Raw genomic sequence first — 14,920 nt, forward strand, 5'->3', positions numbered from 1 at the left:
GGATTTGAGGCCACAACAGCCAAGCCCTGATTTGCGAAGTGCCTTTTTTTTGATTTCGCTCTCTTTGAGTGGGCAAATGGGAAAGAATGCAGGTAGCAGGAAGGGGCAGTCACACCTAATGTCCCTATCATCCTGAGTGGTCTGCTTTCTCCATTGCCCAGTCTTTCGAGAGTTGGGTGGATGGGCACAGGTGGTGGTGGTCTGGTGCCTCCCAGTGGACAACTTCAGTACTGCAGACATCAAGGCGGCGGCTGCTGCTTGGGTCCTGGTTGATAGAGAACCCTGGAGTCAAAGGCCAATAACCTTATCGGAAGCAGATCTTAGATTGCACCTTCTCTTCCTGCCCATCATTACTTGGGCCTTTTTGTAACCTATCATTCCATCAGTCTGGCTTTCTGACTACCCCAAAAGATACAAAGGGAAAGCTGGGGCACTGGGGGCATGGGCCCCTAACAGAGTGTGTTGAAGAATGTAGTTTAAGTGGAGAAAGAGCTGAAGGGAGCTCTGCAGTCCCTTCCCAAACCCCTGGCTTCATTAACACACGCCCCATCATTGTGCGTTTAGGTCTTTACTACGCTCTGAGATATGGAAAGGCTCAGCCCTAGCCGTGGAGGACAATGGGTAAACAATTGTTTAATTATATCAGTGGTAAGAAGAGACGGAAGTCTGCATGAGAAGACAAACCAGTAGTGCTGAGAGCATCAGTCATGGGCTTCTTAAGAAAAGATGCTAGGCTGAAGGAGTGGAAGGCTACACGGAGGGTTGGTTAACAAAAAGGTGGGGGATAGCAAACAGCCTTCCAGGGTACACAGCATGTAGATGCCTAGAGGCAGGAAGGAGAGTGAAGCTTTCCAAGAACCCACAGACACCAAGTACGTGTCATGATGTGACTTACTGAATTGGCAGGTGTGGGAGGGCAGAAGATGGGCAGGAGGGGTCTGCATGGCCCATCACAAGGAGCCCAGGTTTGTGCCAACAGCGCTGGGAACCGAAGAGGGTTTTTCCTATTCCTTTAGGATCCAGGAGATCCCTGGGGAGGGGTGCGCTACAAAGACACTTAGAAGAGAGGCTGCTCGCCTGCGTGTCACTACAGCTTAGCCAGTAGTGTGTGCTCTTTGTGGAAGCAGAGATGTGGGATACAGTCAGGATGCCAGGTGGTGGGAGTGGCAGTTCAGCCGAACTGGAGGAGAGCTAGGCAAGAACTACACAGAGCAGGAGGAGCATGGAGTCTCGACTTCAAGGGCTAGCCTGGGCTATGGAGTGAGCTCTGGATCCAGAAAAAAAAAATCTTCTCCAGAAGTATATGCAAAGGGCAAAAAATGTAAACGTGTCTGTTGTAGGAATGTGTCAACTTACGAAAGTCAAGGGCTTTCTGTGACAGAGACGACCCACGGACCTAGCATCTCATTTCAGTGAGCGCTGGCATTGGGCCAGCGTTGGCTCAGGAATGGTCCCATCCTGCCTCGACATCCCCACCTGTACCTAAAGCAAAACTCCTGATTTATGGATCTAAATCAGTGGTTCCCAACCTGTGGGTTGTGACCCTCAGAAAATACCTATTTCCAATTGTCTTGGGAACATCTAAACATACATTTATTTTTGTTGCTACTTCATAATTGTAATTTTGGTACTGAGCAGTGTCTCAGCTCCTAAAACCATAGGTTGAGAACTAATGCTCTAAATGTAAGTATTTCTAATTGTAAACCCAATGGGAAAGATATCAGAGTACCATTATTATACCCCCCCAAAAACACAAGTCTAATAATATTATCTATCATGTGCATTCTATATTCTAATTCTTTAATGGTCCCCCAAATGCCTTTTATTCCTGCTTTTCTCCCCAGGTCAAGAGACATTCAAGTCTTTGATATGAAAACATTGATTACTTTGCCTCTTTAGCCCTGTCTCTCTATCATTGTCTGTCTGTCCACCTAATTCTCTCTTTATCCTTGTCTGTCTGACTGTCTATCTACCTCATCATCTCATGTGTTGAGATGCAACTAATTATTATACAGTTCCATCATTTAAAATACAGTCCGGGACTACAGCTCAGTAGGTGATAGGGGGAGAGATTAACACCCTGTCCCCATGAAGGAAAGAGGGAGGAGGGGAGGGACCGGGAAGTGGGGTTGGTGCCGACCAAGCATCCTTGGTTGTTTTTAGAGTGTTCATTGTGTGCATCTTACATCACAATAGATTGTAGAGAATTCAAATCCCTCTAGCCCCCTTCCCTCCCCCCAAGCCATGGGCTGCTACTAGCCTACTTTCTGACTCCAGACCTTTTTATGGTGTTTTATCTACAGGAAGGTCAGCTGTATGCGGCTCTTACTGACTGACTGCTTTCTCTGGGATGTTTTTGATGTCTCTGTTGAGTGTGCTCAACTTTGATTCCCACTGCTGACTTATACACCAGGCCTGAGCCCGGGCGGCGCTTTTGTCATCTTGTCTGCTCCAGTCTCTTTGTCTAGGCTAATGCCCCATGGCTTTTTCTTATGCCCGCCCTCACACTGACTTCTAGTTTGTTTTGAAGACCCCAGGTCATTCCTTGTCTTGTAGGCCAGCCTACATTCTTAGTCTGTTTGCTTTCTCATGCTTGGACCTAGGCTTGTCATTTGACAGGTGTTCTGTATAGGGTGAGCTGGCTGCTGGCTGCTGACTGCTGGCTGGTGCACCTCTAGGGAGACACACACTCACAGGTCTGCACCCTGTTGGGGAGGCCCTGGGTCACTGTAATAACTACAGATTTATTTCATTTGTTTCCCTTTCTGATTGATGGGTAGCCCAGGGGACACCAGTGAAACCCTGTGACTGTCCTGCCTCCTGACCATAGCCACTCTGCAGCCTGAGTATCACGGAGGATCGCAGTCTAAGTCCCTTTATTTAACACTGGGGTTTCCAAGTGGCAAACTCTATGTAGATTTTCATGGGTTTCCTCCCGGAATGGTGTGTTCTCTCTGCCTGCTGTGGAGTGACTCCCTTGTGGTCATTATTACTATTGAGCTCAGGCGGTCCCGAATGAGGACTACGGGGGTCATCTTAGACCAGTTGCTTTGATCCTTTGTCATATTTCCATCAGTATTTGATTTCTCTTGCACTTGCTGGCACTGAAAGTACTCTGACACTTTGTCTTTGGAATTAGCTGTTTCTAGGAACCTGCATTCCTTTCAGTGAAGAATAACAAACAACCCCCCCCCCCCCCCAGCCAGCAGAGGGTGGACTCCTAAAGGGTTTCTTGCCTCCTGGTCCTTTACACCCACAGTAGCAACAGCAGCCATAGAGAGACTCCAGCCAAGGCCACTGGTCCCCTTTCTGCCCGCCACCAATCCTGGGCTACAGCAGGCACACAAGGACAGTAACAATGTAATGTTGGTCCCTGATGGGGAGACTTGCAAAGAAGAGAATCTAGCCCTGAGGCAGGTCTACCCCTTTCTTGGCAGGTATGAGCTCGGTCAGGGTCTCTGTGTGGAAGAACCACAGAGACTCTTATTCCCGTTCCTTCTTGATAACTGCCACCCAGGGCTCTCAATGCGCAGTCTCTGCTTCTCTTCTCTACTGGGCACTTCTAGTGAATGTCCCAGGCGGGCAATGGTAGCTTGGAAGGGTACAGGCCAGGCCAGCTGGATACAGCGGTGGATTAAAAATATAGAAGATATTATTGGTCAAAAGCTTGACAGTGATCCATAGCGTGTCAGGGTGGCAGAGCAGTTGCTACAAGCACAGGCGACTGGATAACGTGACTGAAAGCTGGTCAGGTCAGTGTGCCTCCAGTGAAGTCTCCAGCCACTCAGGACTGGGACTGACTGGAGCAGTGTGAGAATGGTCCATTTTAGAGATGGAAAAACCAGAGGTTCCAAGAAGTCAGTTCCACGGCCTTCATCTCAAAGTTAGTCATCCATGAAATGGATGCTCCTTGAGACTACTTTTCAGCAAGATCGCTAAGGGTGGGAGTGTTCTATGAACAGGCTCTTTATTGGTCAGATCTCTGGCTTTCTTGCTGACAACAGGGACAATATAAAAAGGCACTCCAGAAGGATGCTCTGCTTATGGGAAATCACTGTGGCTCCTAGGCACATTGCCAAGGTGGCTGAGCAGAGCCCATGTTCACTCCAGGCGTTCACCGTTTGACATTATGGACTCAGGGGGGTGGGGGCGCTTTCAGAATGAGATGTCATGTGCTGAGTCCTCTGTGCCTGGGGGGCGGGGAGGGTGGCCTACAATCTGCCTTAACTCTCTGCTCCCCCGACATTCCACTCCGATGCTTTGGCAAAGTGGTCTGGTTACCAGCAGAGGGCAGTGGAGGGGTTAACTCTCCAAATCCCAGTTGGAAAGGAGAGGAAGGGAGACCTGGTTTGCTGTGGCTCCCTGGAGTCTGAGCTCAGCCTTCCTCCACTTTGCTTGAAGCCTGAGCACTCTGGAGCAGCTTGGGCTCTAAGATGCTGTTGCCTGCCCCGACCCAGAATATGGTGACTCAGGAGTTAACGACAGGCTGACACCCCTGAACTTCCCCACCTCAGGGCTCTTAACCAATCCCTCCACCCACCTGGGGAACGAACGGGGATGGGGAAAAAAATGTCCAACATGGAGAACAGCTTTGATGATGAGTCTCACCTCTCTCCCCAGAACCTGGGATCCTCATCGCCAGGCAAGAAACAGAGCAAGGAAAATACCATCACAGTAAGTGGCTCACTGTTGGCGGGGAGGGCTCCAGGGCTGGGGCTTTGGGCCACAGCTGGGGTTGTTGCCGTGGCAACGTGGATCGCCAACCAGAATCGATGCTCACTGGGAAACAGAGAAGTTGCAGCCAAATCTTGGTTTTTAGCTTGAAGTTGCCCCCATTCCCTCCCTCTGTCAATTTCCCATTTCACTTGCGCTCCTCTGGTGAAGGGGTGGCGGGCAGAAGGCTGTCACCAAGGGAGAAGCTGTTTCTGTGTGGTGGGCAGGAGAAGGTGCTTGTGGGGGAGCAAGTTGAAGGGGGTGGAGTGTGCTGTGTGCAGAGATGTGACACGGAAATTACAGCCACCACAGGGCTGCTTTTGTGCAGGGAAACTTCTGGAAGATGTCAAAGTTAAAAGCAAGAGAAAGCTCCCTGCAGATAGCATTTCTGGGAGTCCCTGATGGGAGAAGCTCCTGCCTAAACTCTCAGGGATTTGCTCCCCAGCTCTGGCCAGATACCCCTGTAGGGCGGGAATAGAGTCCCCAATTCCTCCCTTCACACCCTCTGATGCACTGAGGCCAGGACATCTCTCTACTCTAAGGAAAGAGTTGCTTAGATTCTTAGGCAAGAGTATCTCGCTACTCTAAGAAGGGAGCTGTTCAGATTCTTAGCCAACAGTAGAGATTTGAGAAGTGAGGTCTATTCAGTTTTGCTCTCTTGGGGAGACACGCACAGGGACATGCTGTCTTGGGCTCCTTGTCGCACTGTTCTGAGCGGCTCTCACTACCTCTGCAAAGATAAAACGGAGTGAGTGTGTTGCTGTGCTTGCCCGGGGGAGGGGGAGGAACCATCCTGCTTCGCAGGGAGGGGAAAGCCAAACAAACATTAAGAGCAACCATAATGCCCGGTGCCACCTTGGTGTCCACTGTGTACACGCCAGGACTGCTCCCAGGGGTCCTGTTTGCCTCCTCCTGCAGGAGCTATGGTTAACGGAATCAACCCTGCAGTGGTTATACGCCTGGACTCTAAAGCCAGAATGTTACTTATGCCGTTCACAAAGTTACAGCAAAGGTTGAACAAGTTCCCCAGTGGTTTCTGGTGTCCGTCTGTGTCTGCAGAGCAGGGATTGTGAGGGCCTCAGGTATGGGCGAGTGGCATCTGGTCCACAATTGTAAAGTACCTAGAATAGAGTTCGGCACATACATTGTGCAACAGTGTGATCATCACACTGTCCACACATGAGACAAGTGGAGCAGAGTGGCCGGTAGGCACTATGGCGAGGCTCACCTAGCTAGGAAGCATCAAGATTGAAACCTCAGCTCTTGCCCACTGGCAATACCCTTCCTGAGCTGGCTTAGGGCCCATGGGTCATCAACCTGTTTTGACTTCCTTGTGTCTCCTGGAAACCGGGTCGGGGAGCTCAGCCAGCTGCAACCCTGCAGCAACCAAAACCTCTCTTCCTAGAGAATTTCAAGGAATCTGGCAGGCCTTAGGCAGGCCCCAGGTTTGGGCTTCTGGAGGCCTGGACTGTCTCACACTGTTACCAAAGGCCGAAGCAAGATGACAGCTTCTCAGGGCGGCTAGAAATGGGGAGAAAGGAAGAAGAGCAAATAAGAGAGAGACATTTTCATCATCTAAAAACAAAATCAGGAGTGAGGAGTGGGCTGGCTGGTTGTCTTAAAGACACACAGTGATGGGGCCCAGCCACAGAGGCAGGCCCCTACTGGGTCCTTTCACTCAGAGCTTCTGAGTATGGCCCTGAGATTCCCATTGGCTGGCTCACCTTGTCCCTCCCGCCTGGTCCTTCCCTCTGGCCTACATCAGCACATCTCTAGAATGGTCTGCAGCACAGAGCTGCTGCTCGTCATGGCTTCGGGGACAGTCTTTAAAGTGAGGATCCTGAGAAGTATTTGCAGTTGCTCTCTCTGGGACAAGGACAGAAAAGTGTACCTTTCTGTCACTACTTCTGGGGCAAAGGAGAGAAAGTCACAGCAAGTGACAAAGAACATTCAGGACTGGAATCCAAGCCACCCTGCTGCCAACCTGGACGCTTACCCATACACCCCTTGGATACTCTAACCCCACGTCCCTTCAGGCTGGAGACCTGAACCATTCTTCCCCTCACCCGGGGACTGCGTCTCCGTACGCAGCCCATAGCTCCATGTGCAAACCCTATAGAACTCAGCACGTCTTCAGAGAATGGGATGGCCCCGTTCCTAGGAGGCTGAGATGCCAGCTTCCCTACCTCAGGGAATATGGGAATGTGGGGTGAGCGGTTTCTCTCCCATCCGATCTGGGAGGCAGCCGCTGCCAGGCCCTGCCAGCCTTGGATGCTGTCCTCCATCAGAGAGCCAGGACTGGGCTGGATCTGAAGCTCAGTGGCCCGGAGCTAGTTTAGAAGAGAAGCTGGCAGCAGCAGCAGCAGGGCTGGCAGCCATGCCTGGGTCTCGTCCCCGCCGTAGGCAGTGCTAGGCTGGCGGGTGGGGGCGGGGAGCCGTTTGATTGAGAGTGACAGACACTAATGGCTGCTCACGGCTCATGGCACAGACTTGACACATCAAGTTGTAGGGGATTCGAGCAACGGTGACAGGGAGAGCACCAGGCACAGGACGGAGGAATTTGAGGACCTTGTGGCCCTCCATTTGGATGCCCAGTGTAACCAGTCTGGAGGTGTGGTATCCTGGTATCCTGGAGGAGAGCCGTGTTGGGGGCCTCTCCTGTCTTCTCGCTTTGCCAAGCCAGAGAAAGGCACACAGAGCTGCCGCCGGGGCTCCCAAACCGTGTAACTCTGAAGGCTGTAAGGACACTGACTAGAGCCCTGCCCTGGGACACAGGTATCGCTGCCCTACAATGAGAGCAAGTGCCCCAGCTTCCCTGTGGGTGAGTCACACATGGGTGGCCTAGCTAGGTGCCTCACCAGCTGCTGTTGCTCCCTTTGGGCCTCAAAGAGTGTCTGGGAGCAGCCCTCATGATCCTGCAGATTACCTCAAAGGAGCATCCACTGCAGAGGAAGTTTCCCAGCTACTGGGTAGGGTGTTTTCATGTGGCTGTGGGTGAGGCTGAAGATGCCCAGGGGAGTTGGTGGGAGGGGCCATACCACCCACCTACACACACACACACACACACACATACATACACAGAGAGACAGGCACACCCCTGTTCGGCTTCCTGCTCAGCCCCTGCCTTGGCCATGAGTATGGCATAACTACACTTTGCCCCAGGGTATTGGACAGGGCTTAGGATCCTAGTCTAGACCCAGAGTCCTAGTCTAGAGTCAAGCCATAGCTCCACCATTACATAGGAGCTGAGCGATCTGTGTTAGGTTGCTTAACCTCTCTGTGCTTCAGTGCCTTCCATGGCTGTTATGAGGATTCTGTGAGTTCACCCATGGTAAGCACTTGGGGCATGATTAGCTCATGCTGAGCATAAAACAGATCCCTGGGCTATCTATTGTGTAGGGACAGGAGGGACTGAGACCCTCATTGTTCCCAAGGCTTTTGGAGGAGACACACCTCTCCCCAGGGGTGCAGCTGTGCATTCCTATAAGCTGCCTGGAAATCACCAGGAGAGGGAAGGAATCTACCCATGGAGGTGTCCCTGGGGAAGGGCGTGTCCCACTTCTTCTTCCTCCCTGAGCACCGTGGTCCTGCTAATGGAACCTTGTGGTTTGGGGACACAGGAGCCTGGCTATGAGGCCTGAAGGTCACAGAGGGGCAGCATCAGCCTGAGGACTGTAGACTTGGACCACTTGTGACAGTGGCCTGTCAGTTTCTGTGCCTCAGTTTCCTGCCCTGTGCCTGTCTACACCATTTTCGCAGATGGGTATTTCTGCCCTGATTGCTTCCTGAGGGCAACTTTATTTCACTGCCCTCAAGGTTCCCTCCACAGCTGTGGACTCTCCCTCCCTCCAGATCCACTCATCTCCGCTCACCCATTCCCCAGTGTGTGTGTGTGTAGGGGGGGCACACCTTCCGTCAGGCCTGACTCCTCACACTCTCAGACTTGTCACTGTTGACTTGTGGGGTCAAGGGCAGTCCTGAGACTTTCCCTCCTGGGGCCACCATCATGGTCTGCCATCCTGTGCAGTCTCTGCCACTCGGGGCTGGGCACTCACGCAGAGAGCACGTTGTACTTAACTGCGTCAGCAAGGCCCCTCTTGCTTCTGAGCCAAACTCAGCATGCATATATGTGAATACACACGCATTCACACACACACAGAGAAGTACTTGCATTTGCACACACATAAACACACACGTGTGCCCATAAACATGCACATGCACACACAGGCCCCTTTCCTTTCTGGGACATTCTTACCTCTTCTTAGTGTGTCTGCCTACTCAAGCACTATATCATCTAAGAGTGGTCCCAGCATCCCCAGCCCTTCCTGTGGCCTCAGCATCCCGTGCCTACCCTAATGAGAGGTTTATCCCAAGAACCATCATCCCTTAATTATCAGGCTCTTGAGAGCAGATGCTGCACTTCAGACCTAGTACCCAGTCATAGCTATAATGATGATTTGTTGGATATCCACTGTTTGCCTGCTGTGCCAGAAGCTAGGAAAACCCTGGGGAAGGATAGTCTCTGCCTCTCCACCTGCCCTCATGGACGGGCTGTCAGAAAGGAAGAGAGTGTGAAAAAGCCATCAGAAGTAGCAACACAGACATATGTGTGCAGGGTGCTTGGGAGACACGGCATAGTAGGGAAACCCAGGGTAGCATGTGTCATGGAGGGGCTATCTGGCAAACATTTAGCTCTGCTGCCAGCCTGACCTGAATTTAAACACTCTGTGATCTGACTTCCTCAGTGCTGTGCACTTCTCTACATGACCACCAGGGGGAGCAGGGCTCCGAAGACTCTCGAAGCCCCTTTGGGCTAACACAAACCAGAAGTGACAGAGACAGTAATCCCAGTAACCCGTACCCCAGATACCCCTGACCAGGACATCCTGAGAGTTACAGGGGCATCAAGAGTTGCCAGCTTCCCCCACTTTCCACCCTCACTCCTGCCCTGCACCCATCTTCCCATGGCTCTTCCAGGGCCATACAAGGGGCCTTCACCTTTGAGACCCCCCAAACCTTCCCGTCCCTGCTGTAGGCATCTGTTGAGAAGGCTCTGGACATAAGGAGCAGGACCCTGGGACTTGCTCATCGTTCTGTCCTCCACAGGTGGGAAGGCTGCGTCTCCCCAGTAGTCACCCAGGCCTCACCCAGAGCCTCTGATCACACACTCGGGCTAGGACCCAGCCGTCTGTCTTAAGAACCCCTCCCAGGCGATAACGTGCCTTAGAAATCAATCGTGCCCGCCTTTGAGTACTGTAGCCACGACATGCAGGTCCACACCTGTGAATTCAGCCACCTGAGGATCCCGCCAACTGCACACTGACAATTGTGTCTGTACTAGATTGCGCTGTGCTTGCTATCAGTCCCTAAACAATACAGTAGACAACTACTGAGCCCAAATTAAGTACTGTAAGTCTAGAGCTGGTCAGAGGGTGTCAATTCGTAATATGCAAATACTATACCCTTTTACATAAGGGAGCCTGAGCATCTATAAACTTTGCCATCCACGTGGGGCCTGAAACCATTGCCTGCCCCCCCAACCCCCAGATACTGAAGGGCAATAGCGTCTTAAGTCTATGGTTCCGTTAGTTAGTTAGTTAGTTATTCATTTACATGTGGTTGTGCGCGCACAGTTGATGCGTGTGGAGACCAGAGGAAGACACGCCTTTCTCTATCACTCTCTGGCTGATCTCCTCACTAACCAGTTCGCTGCCAGATGTTCTCCTGCCCTTAAGTCAGAGACCCCGGGTGTGATTCAGCAGACACAGGAGTCTGCTGGCTGTACATAGTGTTTTGGGGTTTGCTTGGTTGGTGGTGGTGGTGGGCTTGGGGGGAGGGGGTAGTCTGTCTCCTCTGGTTTTCAACTCTGAATTAATTGCCATCACTCAAAGCTCAAGACGGTTGGCACACAAACCCTCTGGTGACACGGGACAGGGATCTGAATCCGCCCATGAGATATGTGTGCGCAGCCCATAGACCCTGCTCACGTCACAGGCTGTTTCCCTCTCGTCCTAGTCGTAGAGTCTGTACCCCAGGGGTACTGGCTGTTTGCATACCCCCTCCTAGGTCAGAACCTGAGAGCAATCCCCCAGCCCCTGAAGGTTCCTCCTCCGCTCTTCCTTTCAGCACTTTGGCAGATGCCTGGTCTGTGAGGAGAGGTTGAAGGGGAGATGCCTTGGGGTAGGGGATGGGGAGTTGAAGCCACAGCAGCAAGAGCAGCAGCAAAGCCACACCCACAAAGCTGGACAGCTCGGAAGTACCACAAACTTGGCTGGGTGGAACAATACTTCTTCCGTGCTTTCTGATCCTCTTTCTCCTCCCTCCACCTCCCAATAGGTGCCATGTTGCCCTAAACAGTCTGATGTCTGCCTCTACTCATATATACATACATGCACCTTCTATGCAGCCTCTACAGGTGTCTTTTGTGTGTCATGCAGGATCTCTTGGTCTGGCCCAGGATGGCCTTGAATTCCTCAGCCTCCCAGGTGCTGGGGACCACCACCTGACTCATCTCATTCATAGTTACAAAGTCCTCTCCTGTTGGAATGTGCGAGTCTTCTGGGCCAGTCTTTTACCACCCTAGATAGTGTGTGGTGGAAACCAGGCACCCATGTCCCTGCACACATGGGCAGATAGATCTGTAACCTAGTCTCTCAGAAGCATAGCTGTGGGAGGTCAAAGGATCTAGGCATTCACAACTGCGATAGATCCTACTAAACTCTCGCACAAAAGAGGTTCCCCTCATTGTAGCCCCTGGAATGGGTGTGAAGGAGGGCCTGTTGCTGCTTACTTGAAGTAGTCACTCACTATGCTGGATCATGGGAAGATTGCTGCGTACATTCCATCAGAATGCCTGTGGGGAGGCCTGCTCTGTGCTCTGTGCAGTTGATCCTGCGCTGACAGCATTCTTTTCCCCATTCTGTACCCTACAGGTCAACTGTGTGACATTCCCTCACCCGGACACGATGCCAGAGCAACAGCTGCTCAAGCCCACCGAGTGGAGCTACTGTGACTACTTTTGGGTAGGTGCTGCCTCAGGTCCCCTTCACTGTGACCCCAACAGTAGCATGCACTCAAAAGGGTAGTTAGTAAGGGCCTTTCTCAGTGAAGCCTCAAGGTATGGTGTTGAGTGTGGTGTCTCAGACAGGACTTTGCTTTTCTAGATCATTCCAGCAGTGCCAGGGAATCTGTGTGGTTTCTAGTCACAGTGACAGGGAATGCAAAGAAACTGGACAGCCATTCCCTTCAATGCTGCGTGGAGGCAGGAGACTAGAATTGCTTTTAGTAAAGAAGTCTGAGCTCAAAGCCGTCTCGGCATTGCTGTGAGTGGCCTTGAACTCGTGTTCTGGAAGTTGGGTGCAGACAGGGATATATAAACGGCCTCTTTTAGCATCCACACTCTCAAACTGTTGTGAATTGCTTAGTGGGCACGGAGTTGCCCATTGCAAGATGAGAAGTTTCTGCAGGTGATGGGTGGCAGGATCCACCACCTCAGTCTCAATAGGCTTCATGTCACTAAACTGTACGAACACTTAGAAATGACAACCCAGTTAATCTTGCGTTCTGTATATATTCCCACCATTAGAATGTTGCCTTAATGTACATATAAGCTCTCACACCTCAAAAATGCCAACGCTAGACCTGAGTATTTGCATTTTTGAAATCAGCAAGGACAACTGACTTCCGCAGTTATAATGGTGAGGGGTCATGCAACCTTGACTATCTATGGAGAACTACTAAATCTCTACAAGGAACTTTCAGGAAGACCACGAGGAACAGGCAATAAATAAAAACCTCTATTCACCATGGCACAGAATTATCTGCCCTCACTTTAGATTTGCTAAATGCTAGGCAAAGGTGCTTTTTTCTTTCTCCCAAATCGTGCACCCATTAGAAAGCGCATGAAGGTTCCTGCTTGTCCCAGTAAGGTGGTGCCTGCCAATCCATCTTACAAAATAGAGGTTTGGGGGGCCGTGAGAGGTGATCTGGGAGAGAGATGTGCATGCGGGCATAAGGAGACAGGAAGATTTTGTAGGCCAGAAGGACGTCGCATCTTGTGATGTCTGTAGTACAGAAGTATTGAGGGGGTTTGAAAGAAAAAAAAATTGAATACAAACTTCTCTGGGTGTGTCGCAGATAAGAATGGAGGGTGAGGGGTGAGTGAGCTGCTCAGGATGAATGGTGGCAGCAGCAGAGATAGACAGAGGCAGCCGTGTTTGCAGAAGTCATCTCTGGGCCTCTAGGGACCAGGTCATATCCTAGAGAGGAGACAAGTAACTTGCCAGGCTGGGCAGCGCATGTGACCCTGCCTACTGCCCAGTGGCATCCTGAGGAACCACATTTGAGAGCCTGTGCCCTTCTTTTGCTTGCTTGGTGCTATGTTGTGACAGCTGGCCACCTCGCACATCTGCTTCCAGGGGCTGGGATGACAGGCATTCGTCACCACGCTCACTTGAGAGTTCTCATCTTATCCTGAACTCTAGCAACCGGTCCATCCCTTCTTAGTGGTTTTCCTCTCATGATCATCCAGGCCTTTTCCTCTTCATAGAAACATCCTTTCACTTGCAGAGTCATTGGAGCACACTGCTCTTGCTGGTCTGCCTTTGAGCCAATGAGTCGTTCAGCCTGTTTATCCTGGACAAAGGCACATTTGGGCTTGCTCTTTTGGGTGATTTCCTTGCTTTTCCATCAAGATGGAGCATTAACAGAATGAAGTGTACGCGTCTTCAGTGCCCACAGGGAAGCCTCTCTAGGGAGTGTGTGATGGCGGTCTCCCTGTTGGGAGAGGTGTTTGTGGCATGCCCAGAGGCTCATGGGTCAATGTTGCTGAGGGGAGAGTTTCACCGTGCTCAGAACAGGAAAGAGAGTTCATGAAGCCCTTCACAGTGAGCAGGGTTTCTGCAAGCAGCAGCAGTTCCCTGGTCTGATCTGGAAAGGATCCGAGAGATGCTGCTCGCCCGCTGATGACTTGGGCTTTTGTTTCTTCCCAGGCGGATAAGAAGGACCCACAAGGCAATGGTACGGTGGCTGGCTTTGAACTGCTGCTGCAGAAGCAACTGAAAGGCAAGCAGATGCAGAAGGAGATGTCCGAGTTTATCCGGGAAAGGTGAGCTCAAGGCCCGTGAGGCCCTGGAGCTGGCCACAGGGCCCAGCCTGGACCCTGAACCCCAAGGGAAGGGATGGCTTGCCATGCTCAGCCCTGGGACAGATGTGGCTAGCAAATGTGTGGTATAGAGACGGATAGTGCTTCTAAAGGTTTGAACAAATATACAGAAATATTGGTAGGCAGGTACAGTGCTGCATACCTATAATCTCAGCATTTGGGAGGTGAGAGCAGGAGGTGAAAAGTTCAAGGTCATTATCAGTTGTATAACAGGTTTATGATTTGTCTGAGCTTCATGGGACCTCAAATAAATATAACAGATATATACACGTAAATCTATAAATATGTATATATAACAAATGTGTGTGTGTGTGTGTGTGTGTGTGTGTGTGTGTGTGTGTGTGCGTGTGTGTGTGACATTAAATCCTGGAAGCTTGGCATCCCTTGGTGCCTCCATAGCCCCTATATGACAATTGGCTGGAGCCGAGTAGCCCCATGAATGGGACATGTGTCCTGTTTACCCACTGTCCACTCATCCCCACTGCTCCTGACTCCCTTCTTTGTTCCTTTACCCTCATGTGAGTCACTGTCCCTTGTCATAACCAACAAGAGGAATGTGATCTTCCAGGTCTTTTTGTTTTTCTTGAGACAAGGTCTCACTATGTACCCATGGTTGACCTGGAACTCACTGTGTAGACCAGGTTGGCCCCAGACTGAGAGATCGACCTGCTTGGCCTCCTGAGTGCTGAGACTAAAAGTACACACTATTCCTGGCCTTCCATGGCTTCTTTTAATTAAAACTGTTTCCCAAGCCAAGGGAGAGAGAGCCATCCTCCCACCCCATCCCTGCCTCTCGGGATTCTAGTGGCCCTGTGCCTGTAGAACTTGGTGGTAGATGATGATCTAACAGTTTCAGCTCGTGGAACATAGAAAGAGCTACAGAGAAGTCTCCATTTCATCTTCCCCCTCTCTCTCTCCCTAAGTTCATGTCTCAGCATTACTGCACACCTGCACACCCGTGCACACCCATGCAGAAATGTACCTATTCTCTCTCTCTATCTCTCTCTCTCTCTCTCTCTCTCTCTCTCTCTCTCTCTCTCTCTC

The 14,920-nt window shown here is 51.2% G+C and overlaps 1 protein-coding gene across 5 annotated transcripts in view; it reads left to right on the forward strand.

Annotated features, from left to right (window-relative positions):
* Gas7 (growth arrest specific 7) overlaps positions 1-14,920 on the forward strand; it is a 228,691-nt gene that overhangs the window by 194,851 nt on the left and 18,920 nt on the right. For all 5 annotated transcript variants that reach the window (XM_021212634.2, XM_029546482.1, XM_029546484.1 and 2 more), the window contains 3 exons: positions 4,621-4,674; positions 11,646-11,735; positions 13,704-13,819. In XM_021212634.2, coding sequence (XP_021068293.1) covers positions 4,621-4,674; positions 11,646-11,735; positions 13,704-13,819 — 260 coding nt within the window. The remainder of the gene's footprint in view (positions 1-4,620; positions 4,675-11,645; positions 11,736-13,703; positions 13,820-14,920) is intronic.

This window comes from Mus pahari, chromosome 14, assembly GCF_900095145.1.
Source record: "Mus pahari chromosome 14, PAHARI_EIJ_v1.1, whole genome shotgun sequence".
Lineage (NCBI taxonomy): Eukaryota > Metazoa > Chordata > Mammalia > Rodentia > Muridae > Mus > Mus pahari.